General features: G+C 45.5%; 1 protein-coding gene across 4 annotated transcripts in view; it reads right to left on the reverse strand.

Moving 5' to 3' along the window:
• Nucleotides 1-13,038, reverse strand: part of SGCE (sarcoglycan epsilon) — a 59,206-nt gene that overhangs the window by 3,912 nt on the left and 42,256 nt on the right. For 2 of the 4 annotated variants that reach the window (XM_027848816.1, XM_027848814.1), the window contains 4 exons: nt 10,755-10,966; nt 9,927-9,953; nt 9,030-9,218; nt 1,047-1,090 (listed from right to left, as the gene is read on the reverse strand). In XM_027848816.1, coding sequence (XP_027704617.1) covers nt 1,047-1,090; nt 9,030-9,218; nt 9,927-9,953; nt 10,755-10,966 — 472 coding nt within the window. The remainder of the gene's footprint in view (nt 1-1,046; nt 1,091-9,029; nt 9,219-9,926; nt 9,954-10,754; nt 10,967-13,038) is intronic. The other 2 variants (XM_027848817.1, XM_027848815.1) reach the window with 1 other exon arrangement.

Below are 13,038 nucleotides of genomic sequence, written 5' to 3' on the forward strand. Positions count from 1 at the left end.
CCTCTTGGATTAAAATCATGGTACTTTGGTTTCATGATACTTGCCTCAAATCTTTGAAAAGTTGTCATACGAAATTCTCCTTAAAGCCCCGAAAGCAGTAACAGAGAAGACGGATTTTAAATAAAACACCAAACACGGAAAGCGTCAGTCACTTTTCTCACTGCCCCTGTGTCCTGGCCCAGCCGCCTGAGCCCCAGGACCGCCCTCGGGGCAGCCCCGATGGGGACAGCCAGCGAGGCCCACCTGTGGCAGCCCCAGGAGGGGCAGAGACCTCGAGTGACAGACCCCTTATCCGGCGGACAGTCTCAACAAAGTGATGGGGCCAGCCCTAGGAGGACGGGAGAGTCATCTGCCCTCAGCAGGCAGGCCGGAGGGTCACCTCCACAGGGGACTTCGGGGGAGGCAGTGTCCACTACCATCAATGACTAGGAAAAGAATCCAGGACAAGCTATTACCTCATCATGGAAAGGAAGGAAATCCCCACCCACAAGAAGGATCTAAAGGGTGGCACTGCCAATAAACGAATGACCAGAGGGAAATCTGACAAGAGTAAGTGCACAGTCACTCTCCCACTGCTCAGGTGACAGCAGGCCCAGCCTTGCAAGCCCCTCTCAAGGCAGAACAACTCTCTGTCTTTGGACGCCCCCAGGGAGGATGCTCAAAGGTCCCCCAGCAGCAGCTCTGCTACAGTGAGCTCTGGAATCCTTACCCTCAATTAAGTAGGGTGGGGGCGGGGGCTGGGGAGGGCAGAGCCCCCCCCCATCATGGTTTGTCTTCTCAATTAGCAGTCAGCCTAGAGGGCACAGGCTCCATGGAACCATCCAGGTCACATGTTCACACCTTGAATTTACCAGCCAGGAAGCAGGTCCACCCAGAGTTCTGACCTGGCACACTGAGGTCCTCCTCTGGACCCCTGTCCAACCGAAGATGGGCTAATCCCCACCATCCACTCCCTGGGTCAAAGGACACTTTGGGTGCAGAGCGAATGGCCCTGACATGATGTGCCCTGGTAACTGGCATCATCTGTGGACACTGGTGGTACTCACCAGCTGCCTGCTGCTGTGGAATCTGAGTCTGATGGGGCAGGTTCCTAGAAACAATGAAAAATGGTGGGTGAAACTCTGTAGGTTTCTGTAGACAATTTAGAGACCAATTAAATTGCATTTTTTTTTTAAGCTAAAAGGACAATCACACATCTTTCTAATGGCAGAGCTGATCCAAGGACTGAGGTCTTTCATCCAGTGAGCCCAAAGCCTATCCAAACCCACCTCCCCTCTTCCCCCTTCCCCCACCTCCCCATTTGCAACACTGAGTCCCGGAACTATGGAAAGAAGGAAACACGTATTTAATAAGCACTTGCTATGTACTAGGTACTGTGCTAAGCACTAGGATACAAACCCACAAAAAGAAAGCCAGACCCTGCCTTCTAGGAGCTTACACTCTAATGAAGAAAGACAACACCCAAAAAGGAATTGAAAAGGGACCTGCCTCATGACAGTGCCAAACCAACCGACTGCCAATGACAAGCCTGAACCCCAAGAGCCCAAAGCCATGTGAGCTCTTCCTTCTCACTGGCTCCTTCACTGCACTGGTTCCAGCAGGCCCAGCCTTGTGGTGCCCACAAATAAGAGCCACAAGTCATCCCAATACTGCCTCAGTCTGAGGCATGTCCTGATGTGGGGCAGCAGCCATCAGACATAGGGACATCCAAGTCAGCCTCCTGTATTTGGACACTGCAAAGAATCAATGAAAGAATCCTGCAAAAGAGGATGTGGAGAGGGGATGGAAAGCCGTGGTCTCTTGGCACAGATTTTCCTTAAGGATAATCTTTCTCCTCATTTCCCAAAGTGGTCTGCTGCTCCCACCACTGTCTTTTCCTTCTTCCCAAAGAACAGCCACCATAAATCAAGGATTGACTTCAGTGAGGTCTATGAACTTAAGGAGCCAAAAATTGCATTTTTATTTCAATATAGTTGGTTTTCCTTTGTAATCCAATGTATTTTGGTTTATGCATTTAAGAATATGATTCTAAAAAAAAAAGAATATGATTCTGAGAAGGGTCCTATAGACTTCACCAGACTAACAAGTCCATGACACAAAAATGATTAAGAAAAATCCTGTTGTAAATACAGCTCTAATGACTGCCAAAAACAAACAACATTTACCAGGAAAAGTAAAAACATCACTCACCAAGTAGACATGAAATATAAAATGTTTAAGCTTCCTCATCCACCTGTTGTTCATTGGCGAAAGAGTGGGCAAAAATGCTTTTTCAAACATATGGCAGAAACTGAGCACAGACCAACATCTTACACCCAATACCAATTTAAAGTCAAAATGGGTACACAATTTAGATATAAAGACTGATACTATAAACAAATTAGGGCAAGAAATAGTTTGCCTTTCAGATCTATGGAGAAGGGAAGAAATAGATAGAGAACATTATAAAATGCAAAATGGACAGTTTTGATTACATTAAATTGAAAAGTTTTTGCACAAATAAAGCCAATGCATTCAAGATTAGGAGGGAAGCAGAAAACTGGGAAAGAATTTTTACAACCTCTGCCTTGCCCTACAGGAAAACAGAAGGGGAAAATAGAAGGATAAGAGAAGGGGGGTGATAGAAGGGAGGGCAGATTAGGGGAAGTGGTATTCAGAATGCATGCCATCTTGGGGTGGGGGGAGGGGTGAGACAGGGAGAAAATTTGGAACTCAAAAGTCTTGTGGAAGTGAATGTTGAAAACTAAAAATAAATAAATTAATAATTCAAAAAAAATTTTGAAAAAAGATTTTTTGCAAGCAGTGTCTCTGATAAAGGCCTCATTTCTAAAATATATGGAGAACTGAGTCAAATTTATAAGAATACAAGTCATTCCCCAACTGATAAATGGTCAAAGGATATGAACAGGCACTTTTCGGAGGAAGAAACTAAAGCTATCTGTAGTCACATGAAAAAATGCTCTAAATCACTATTGACTAGAGAAATGCAAGTCAAAATGACTCTGAGGTGCCAAATCACACCTATCAGATTGGCTAACATGGCAAAACAGGACAATGATAAATGTTGGAGAAGATGTGGGAAAATTGGAACACTAATGCATTGTTAGTGGAGTTGCGAAATGATCCAACCATTTTTGAGAGCACTTTGGAACTATGCCCAAAGGGCTATAAAAAATGTGCTTGCCCATGGACCCAGCAATACCACTTCTAGGTTTCTGTCCCAAAGAAAAAGATCATAAAAACAGGAAAAGGACCTACATGTACAAAAATATTCATAGCAGCTCTTTGTGTGGTGGCAAAGAATTGGAAATTGAGAGGATGCCCATCAATTGGGGAACAGCTGAACAAATTGTGGTATATGAATGTAATGGAATACTGTTGTGCTATAAGAAATGATGAGCAGGTAGACTTCAAAAAAACCTAGAAAGACTTACATGAACTGATGCAGAGTGAAATGAGCAGAACCAGGAGAACATTGTACACAGTAACAACCACATTGTGTGATGACTGACTTTGATGGACTTAGCTCTTCTCAGCAATTCAAGGATCTAAGACAACTCCAAAAGACTCAAGATGGAAAATGCTATCCACGTCCAGAGAAAGAACTATGGAGTCTGAATGCAGATCGAAGCATACTATTTGCTCTTCTTTTCCTTTGTTGTTTTGTTTTATTGCTTCATTCTCATGGTTCCTCCCATGAGTTCTAATTGTTCTTTACATCATGACTAATAGGAAAATATGCTTCACATGAATGTATAGGTATAGCCTATATCAGATTGTATGCCGTCTAGGGGGGAGGAGGGAAGAAGTGGGAGGGGGAGAAAATTTTAAACTCAAAATCTTATGGAAGTGAATGTTGAACACTAAAAATAAATAAATTAATTATCCAAAAAAAAATGCTTTTTCAGACACATAACACAAGCCTGTGTTATTTGTGATACTTCATAGGAGGCTGACGGTTGGGAGATTCAGCTGCTAAACATCCACAAAACCTTGTCATTGCAGGCAGCCTCCCCCTCATTTAGCATGTCCAACACTGCCTCCCGCCAGCATGTGCTTGCCCAAATTAGTGCAGTGTAGCAGGGTAGGGAATCTGCTGCTACCACATCATGGGATCGTCCCTGAGTGAGATGGTCATTTGAGGATAACTTCCCTCGATGCTCCTCCTAGCTACCGTCTGCACTCCCTTACAGCTGGTCCTCGGTTCTCAGTATCTTTGCCTGCTTATTCCCTGGTTTCTTCAGCAGGACCCACACTGGCCAGAGCCCACCATTACGTAGGCTAATGAGGGACCCCTTTACTGCACTCGCTGAAGACTCCTGGGGGTAAGTGTTTGGGAGAGGAAAGGAGCTGAGTCAAGAAAAGAAGCTAAATAAAAGAGCTTGTGTCTCTCAGCCCCTCCCCCTGAATGTGAAGTCCTATGAGTGTGCAGGTTCTGCAGTGGCCATTTATCTGAAGAGGGACCAGGGTGTGCCTCAGGAAGGGGTGACTGTGCCTCATTCACTGGGAGAGTGAATCAGTGCAGGATCCAAGCTGCCTAATTGGATGTTGAAAGTCTGAGACGGCAAGCAGGATTCTTATTTAATAAAAGCCGTCATAGCAGGATTCGTGCTGTGACCATGGGCAAGTCTTCCATCTCCCAAGTATCAAATCCTGTGCTTTTTACCCCCTGGGTGGGCACTCTAGCATACCTTGGTATCCATCCCATGCACTTCTTTTTCTTTTAAAGAAAGAAATACAACATACAAACTTATTTTCACACACACACACACACACACACACACACACACACACACACACGGCAGGCATATCCAGACCCAAACACACACTTTGCCCTGCCTCAGGTTCTGAGGAGATGAAGGGGGTTAGGTGCATACTTTAGCTCTATTCTCAAACAGCACAGCCCTCGTTCTGAGGGCTTGGGTTCAGGTCCCAGGGAGCCTTGCTTCTCAGGGCCTCTACACTGGGCTGGCTGTGCCATCCTAGCTGAAACCTTAGCTCCAAGATCACTATAGCTCAAACTCCTGGGGCCTGGAGGAAACAGCTTGGCCACACTTTAAGAAGAGGGATAGACGGTGCGGGACTGAGTAGAGAGAAGCCACAGGAGATGTGAGTGCCAGTGCCTGCTCTGCCACCAGCCAGCTTTATGACCTGGGCAAGTAACAGACTCTCAGTTTGCCAATGTAGAAATTAGCCAATTGAACTAGTCTCCAGAATGCTTCCCAGCTCAAAAAATCCCAACCCTTGAACATGATGCTGTCTCTTCCAGTGATTTCAGTGGCTCCTAAATGTATCTTTGCTCTACAGCACAGCCTTGCTTAAGTTCTGTCTTCATTTGATGTCAAGTCCTTGGTCAAGAACAAAATTGTCATTTGCAACATTGTTTCAATGGGAAAATAACAATTCACTTCAAGACCCTGTTTCTAGGAATCTGTTGTATAGAAAAGTAAGGGCAACCCCTCCCTGAAGGAATGTCCTCTGTGTCATCTTCTGCCTGAATAAGGAAATCTCTGACCCCAGCTACACCATCAGGACTGATGCTGAAATTCTAATTAAATGAGACATTTTCAATCCCAATGAGTTTAGAGGTTAAAACCAGTAGGCAGAGATTTTTTAAAATCTTAAAAATGTGTTCAGCAAATATGGAAACATTAATCTGTGTGGCTGGTATCATAAATAGTCTGAGATACAATGGTCCAGGGGTTAGGGCAGTGAGCAAGGTGCGCACTTGATCATCCTGGTGCACCCTGCCAGCTCTGGGGAGGCTGCGACAGTTGGAATGCTGCTCCCTCCCTGACCCATGTTTGGGTTAAGACTGATGCCTGCTTATCCAGGAAATGAGAAGATGAGAGAAGGAAGAAAATGATGGCAAAGGAGAGAGAATCGAGATAAGGAAAAGAGCAGGAATGAGGAGACAGCCAGGGCTGTCTTCCGGCCAGGGGCTAGTTGAGGCTGACACAGGCTGCTGATTGCATCAGCTGGGCTGGGGAGAAGTCAGCCACAGAGGACAAGGAGAAACAGCATCTCTTGAGCGCACTCTATCCTATGGAGGCTGACACATGAGTGTGGCATAAAATACCCCTTAAAATTTTAAGCTAGGGCAGAGCCAAGACGGTGGAGTGAAAGCAGTGACTTGCTTGAGCTCTCCCCCAAACCCCTCCAAACACTTGCAAAAAAATGACTCTTAACAAATTCTAAAGCAGCAGAACCCGCAAAAAGACAGAGTGAAACAAATTTCCAGCCCAAGATAACCTGGATGGTTGATCAGAAAGGTATATCGCACCAGGTGGGGAGAGGAGTGCATTTCAGCGTGGGCGTGCAGGCAGCAGCAAACCTGGAGCAGTCCTCAGAGGACTGAATCGCAGGCAGCTGTGGCAGTTTCCAGCCAAAGACAACTTGAAAGGTCAGTGGGAAAAGTCTGTGACTGCGGTGAGGTGAGAGAGAAGCTAGGTCTCAGCCACAAATCCTGAGCATGGCCCCAGGGTGGTGGCTGCCTCCTGAGCTTCCGACCCACAGACTCAAGTAATTGGCTGGGATCGTGAGCAAACCTTGCAAAAAGAATCAGAATATATTATCTTACTTTGGTGACAAAGAAGATCAAAATATAGAAGACAACAAAGTCAAAGCTCCTATATCCAAAGCCTCCAAGAAAAATATGACTCAGTCCCAGGCTTTGGAAGAGCTCAAAAGGGATTTTGAGAAGCAAGTAAGAGAAGTAGAGGAAAAACTGGGAAGAGAAATGACAGTGATGCAAGAAAATTATGAAAAACAAGTCAACAGCTTGCTAAAGGAGACCCAAAAAAATACTGAAGAAAATAACACCTTGAAAAATAACTTAACCTAAACGGCAAAAGAGGTCCAAAAAGCCAATGAGAAGAATGTCCTAAAAAGCAAAAGTGGCCAATGGAAAAGGAAGTCCAAAAGATTACTGAAGAAAATACTTCCTTAAAAATTAGAATAGCGCAATTGGAAGCTTTTGACTTTATGAGAAATCAAGACACTGTAAAACAAATCCAAAAGAATGAAAAATGAGAAAACAATGTGAAATATCTCATTGGAAAAACAACTGACGTGGAAAATAGATCCAGGAGAGAGAATTTAAAAATTATTGGACTATCTGAAAGCCATGATCAAAAAAAGAACCTAGACATCATCTTTCAAGAAGTTATCAAGGAACACTGCCCTGATATTTTAGAACCAGAGGGCAAAATAGAAATTGAAAGAATCCACCAATCACCTCCTGAAAGAGATCCCCAAAGGAAAACTCCTAGGAATATTGTCACCAAATTCCAGAGTTCCAGATCAAGGAGAAAATATTACAAACAACCAGAAAGAAACAATTCAAGTATTGTAGAAACACAATCAGCATAACACAAGATTTAGCAGCTTCTACATTGAGGGACTGCAGGGCATGGAATATAATATTCTGGAGGGCAAAGGAGATAGGACTACAACCAAGAATCACCTACCCAGCAAAACTGAGTATAATCCTTCAGGGAAAAAATGGTCATTCAGTGAAATAGGGGACTTTCAAGCATTCTTGATGAAAAGACCAGAGCTGAATAGAAAATTTGACTTTTAAATATAAGTCTCAGGAGAAGCATGAAGAGGTAAACAGGAAAGAGAAATCATAAGAGACTTATTAAGGTTGAACTGTTTACATTCCTGCATGGAAAGATGATATTTGTAACTCATGAGACCTTTGTCAGTATTAGGGTAATTGGAGAGAAAAAAGTATATGTATGTATGTATATAGATAGATAGATAGAAAGATAGATAGATAGAGGGCACAGGGAGAATTGAAGATAAAGGGGTCATATTTGGAGAATAAAATTAAGGGGTGAGAGAGGATTATACTGGAAGAAGGAGAAAGGGACAGGTAGAACGGGGTAAATTATCTCACAGAAAAAACAGAAAAGAAAAGGCTCTTACAGTGGAGGGGAAAGAGGGAGTGAGTGAATCTTATTCTCATAGGATTTGACTTAAGGAGGGAATAACATATACACTCAATTGAGTATGGAAATCTGTCTTACCCTACAGGAAAATAGGGGAGGAAGGGGACAAGAGAGTAGGGGGATGATAGAGAGGAGGGCAGATTGGGAAAGGGGATAAATCAGAAGCAAATACTTCTGAGGAGGAACAGGGTCAAAAGAAAGAATAGAATAAATGGGGGGCAGGATAGGATTAGGGGAAATAGAGTTAGTTTTTCACAGCATGTCTGCTATGGAAGTGTTTTGCATAACTGCACATGTATAACCTATATTGAGTTGCTTGCCTTTTCAATGAGGGTGGGTGGAGAGGGAGGAAGGGAGAAAATTTGGATCCCAAAGTTTTAAAAACACATGTTTAAAAAAAATATTTTCACATGCAACTGGGAAATAAGAAATACAGGAAATGGGATACAGAAATCTATCCTGCTCTACAGGAAAATAGAAGGGGAAGGGGATAAGAGAAGGTGGGGAGAGATAGAAGGGAAGGCAGACTAGGGGAAGGGGTATTCAGAATGCATGCCATCTTGGGGTGGGGGAGGGGCAAGATGGGGTGAAAATTTGGAACTCAAAATCTTGTGGAAGTAAATGTTGAAAACTAAAAATAAATATATTTATTAATAAAAAAAAAAGAAAAAAATTTTAAGCTAAAGGGAAAAGTAATTGAGATGCAAGCAGAGGCTCAAATGATGAACTCTACAGAGTCCATGGCCACTAAGGTTTCCAAAAGCACAGCCACCCAGTCTCTTTGGGGTCCCTACAGCTCAGGTTCACAGCCTTAATTCTGCGCAGATGTGGCCAATCTCACACCAGTTTCCCATCGACGCAGAACACCCAGGGTCTTGAACATCACCATACCCTCTAACTAGGCATTATCTTCTCTGAAGACCCTATCTTGCACTGGAGCCGTTTGGGCACCTGCCCATGTTCTAGAGACCTTGCCAAACCTCGGTCTTTCCCTGGCAGCCCAAGTGGGTCTTGAGAAAGACCCTGGGTGTTCCAGCTGCAGACACTCATCACAGCCATCATGGTGGTACTCACGGGTGGGCCTGCATCAGCGGCATACTGGTATTGTCATAGCTGTCCGTGTGCAGTGGGGGGACGATCTCCCCAGTGACCGGGTGGAACACAGGCAGCGTAGACAGTGGCCAAGCAATTTCTCTGTTCTTGGACATGTCACGCAGCTCCTTCGTGGATTTCTGAATAGCGCTGTGATGGACCAGTTGGATGCTAGGTCAGAAGAAATAAACAAGAGTGAGTAACAACCATCGGCTCCTCTGGACAGGAATGTCTAAAAAGTTACGGAAAAAAGTTCTCTCAAAATCAAAACACAGATTATTGCATTTCAGGCTTGCTAGACTCTGCCTATGAAATAGGAAACTTTATTTAGCACATAATTTTACGTGGTTGGAAGGAATTTATAATAATTATTTGATTAATCTTGAAACCAAGGATTGTTTCATTAAACTAAACTGTGCAGACTACCATATTTGAAATCTCCTTGCCAGGGAGCACGCGGCCTACGGTTTGGTTGGAATTCTCACACTCTTTCCCATTTTCACTCAGATCCTTCCTTCCTGGGGGGCATCTCGAGGATGTGCAGAATGTCCTTCAGTCAGGAGGCTCTGGCTGTAGATTTGGGGGAACTCTTTGCCTCAGGGGACTTGTCCTGTCTTCACTCTTTATAAAATTGTGCATGGGGACGTGACGTGTCTGTTTTAAGTTTAATTAGCTACATGTTCATTTCCGCACCCTTTTTAATGTGGATTTCCTGCCCTTCCAAGTCTGTCTATTTAAAAAGCAGCTCCCGCATTTTGGAAATAAACCATGGGGCCATATAAATGGAACAAGCGCCTGACGCACATGGATGAAGCGTGAAGGACTACGGAGAGATGGAAGGTCAATGGGGACGAAAACAGCAGGAAAGAAGACACTTACTCTGGGGTGTACATGTTTCTCTTTTCCCTAGAAACAAAACAAAATGTATGAATTAAATCATAGCATTGATATTTGGAACATCAGAACTATGTGCTGATGGCGGTCGAGCATGAGGTGGAGATGCTGCAAAGCGATATCAGGCCCTGGATGAGCACGGTGAGCCAGGGCTCGTGAAAGACACACACGGAGAAACAAAAAAAGCTTCGGGCTGAAACCAAGAAAGTCGGTGATGGGATGAAACAGGGTGACATGGAGGATGGAGGGAGGGGTGCTGCTGCTTGCTGGTTCCCTTCCTTACTCCTCAGGCCTCCCAGCTGGAGAGGAGAGCCGTGGCCCTCCAACCGGATCGCCCCCGACTGATGCTGGGATGGGCGCTGGGGCTTCGGATGTTTTGCGCACTCCATCGATCCGATGGCCGAGAATTCCAAGCCTGTTCCAACTATAACTTCTGGTCAAGCTGAGGCATCCACTCGGTGTCCACTCATCGCAGCAGATGCTCCAGCTGAGCATCTGCCTCTCTGGACCTCTCCTGAGAGGGTCCCTAGGTCTCAGTCTAAACCAAAGTTAGAGTTGGAACTTTCTTGGGACCTAGCTGGCACTGGGGGGCTGCCTTATTCCTACAGACTTTGCATGATGTAATCAGACCTCCTACATCCACTGATGAGGGTCTTAAATTGAGTTTAACACATGTTTAAGAGGAAAATATGGTTTCCACTGGTTTATTGAGAATTTTATGAACTACGGGAGCTGCTTTTGAGTGTGAGCTGGTGTGTTGTGAGCTGAGGAGACGCGACCATTCATTCTGTAGTAGAGCACTGAAGTACTCACACGCCTTCCCGGCGGCAGCACATGATGTAGGCGAGGACCAGAAAGAGTACCAGCGCTACCGCCGAGGGCACGGCCAGAGTGACGAGGAAGTCCGCGTAGTAGTCTCTGCTCTTCAGCGAGTCGGGAGGAGGCCGGTACTCCCCACCATCAGGCAGAATCCCCTCTCCACAAACCACCTCCTGATAGGTGGACACTTGTTTTGTTTTGTCAACCTGACACAAGAGAGAAAATGGCAACACGCAGATTAACGGCTAGAAGCCAACGCGCACTACCAGCGCCAGTAGCTGCTGGCTTTGATAGACAGCTTTGCCTATGTTATCACTAGAGCCTCAAGCAGCCCCATTTTACAGATGGGGAAATGGAGGCCCAGGGGGGAAGTGACTTGCCCAGAGTCACATGGCTAGTTAAGAATCTGACTCTAAGTCCGGGACTCCATGCACTGGGCCACCTGGTCTTGAGCAGCTTCCAATTATCCAGAAACAGCAAACAAGGCAACCGGGAATCCCACGAAGATCCCAGTTCCACTTGAAGCAAGACTGTGAACTCTCAGTGCAAGGATGACAGAGAAGTGCCCACAGATGCCCCAGCCACATGTGGACCAATACCCTACACACACACACACACACACACACACACACACACACTCACACATCACACACACATACACACTCACACACACTTACATACACAGACACACACACACCACACGCACACACACTCACACACACATACACTCACACACATCACACACACACATACACACACCACACACACACACATCACACACACATACACACTCACACACTTACACACACACTCACACACACCACACACACTTACATACACAGACACACTCACACACACACCACACGCACACACACTCACACACACATACACTAACACACATACAGACACATACACACACACACTCACACACATACACACACACTCACACTCAGGATCATGGGACCCTTGACCTGTAGCTGGAAGAGCTAGAGACGGGCCCAATGTGAGCTCACCTGGGGTCCCTGAGCTAGTCAGAGCCCGCACCTTGGGCATCATGAGTCCTAACATAGCCTCCCTCTTCAATGCAGCTCAGAGCCCAGGTAGAAAGCCCAGCTGAGGTTCTCACCTTTGAACATAAAGGTCTCTTCACCCCACTCTTCGCTCCCCCGTGACACAGCTGGAGTATTGACAAGTATTGACAAGAACCACGGGCCATCCAAAAGACAGTGGCAAGGAAGAGAAATTTCCAAATGAAAGAATTTGTTCCTAAATCACAAAGGGACTGGGCTGCTGTATACACAACACATACCTCCCTAGGATCTAACAACGAAAGACATAGCCCACTTTCAGTTCTTATACAAGAAACCATGGTTCTATTCACCCAAGTAATGTCTCCCATCATAGCTGGCATGGGCATAGCTCTACTTGGTTGGGACTACAGCATTTGTTGACACATTTGACAAATGGGGAAACTGAGGTTCAGATAGGTGACCTTCCCTGCCCAGGAATATCTGAGGCAGAGTCTGAACCCAGATTTCCTTGATCCCAGGTCCAGCATTATCCCCTGTATGATTGCTTCTTCCGGCATCCTGGCTAGAGAATTTCAACTCAGAAAGAATTGGGGGGATTGAGTTTGAGGGGTTTCCCATCAGTCCTGACAAGATGAAAACAATGATAAGCCCCCCACATTCATCACCTGTCTGAACAGGGGGCAGCTAGAACCAGAAAGGGGTGGGGAAGGGGAGGGCTGGCAGATTCATGGCAATGGGGAGAGAGCCCATTGCAAATGACGCCAGATGGACTGACTCTGAGCACCTAAACACAAGGTGAGCCCCCTCAGAGAAAGGCAAGCACTGACTGCCCCCAAGACAGCAACACTACCACTGGAAACCAGGACGGTCAGCCACCTTTTGGCCCAAGCTGCCAAGACACATTCAGATGCCAGAAGCCATTTCAATAAAAGATTCCAGGACTGGTTCCTTCTTCGTCTCAGTATTCTAGTACCTAGCGCAGTGCTGGGCACTCAGCAGACACTCAATAAATTTTTGTGAGTGGAATGACTCAAAGTTCTGCTCTGAACACGGGCCTGTCCTTAGAAGACTATTCCCTACTCTCTAGCCTTCTTCCCTCCAGCAGAAGCCAGGCATGGCCCAACTCTTGTCTTCGTATTCCCAGGACCTGGCATGGTGCCTTGCATACAGTAGGCACCTCATAAATGTTTGTTGAACCTGACACTAACAACACACAGGACTAGGAACTTGGAGCTGAAAAGACTGTC

Source organism: Vombatus ursinus, unplaced genomic scaffold (genome assembly GCF_900497805.2).
Source record: "Vombatus ursinus unplaced genomic scaffold, bare-nosed wombat genome assembly UNPS02006874.1, whole genome shotgun sequence".
In the NCBI taxonomy this organism is placed as follows: Eukaryota; Metazoa; Chordata; class Mammalia; order Diprotodontia; family Vombatidae; genus Vombatus; species Vombatus ursinus.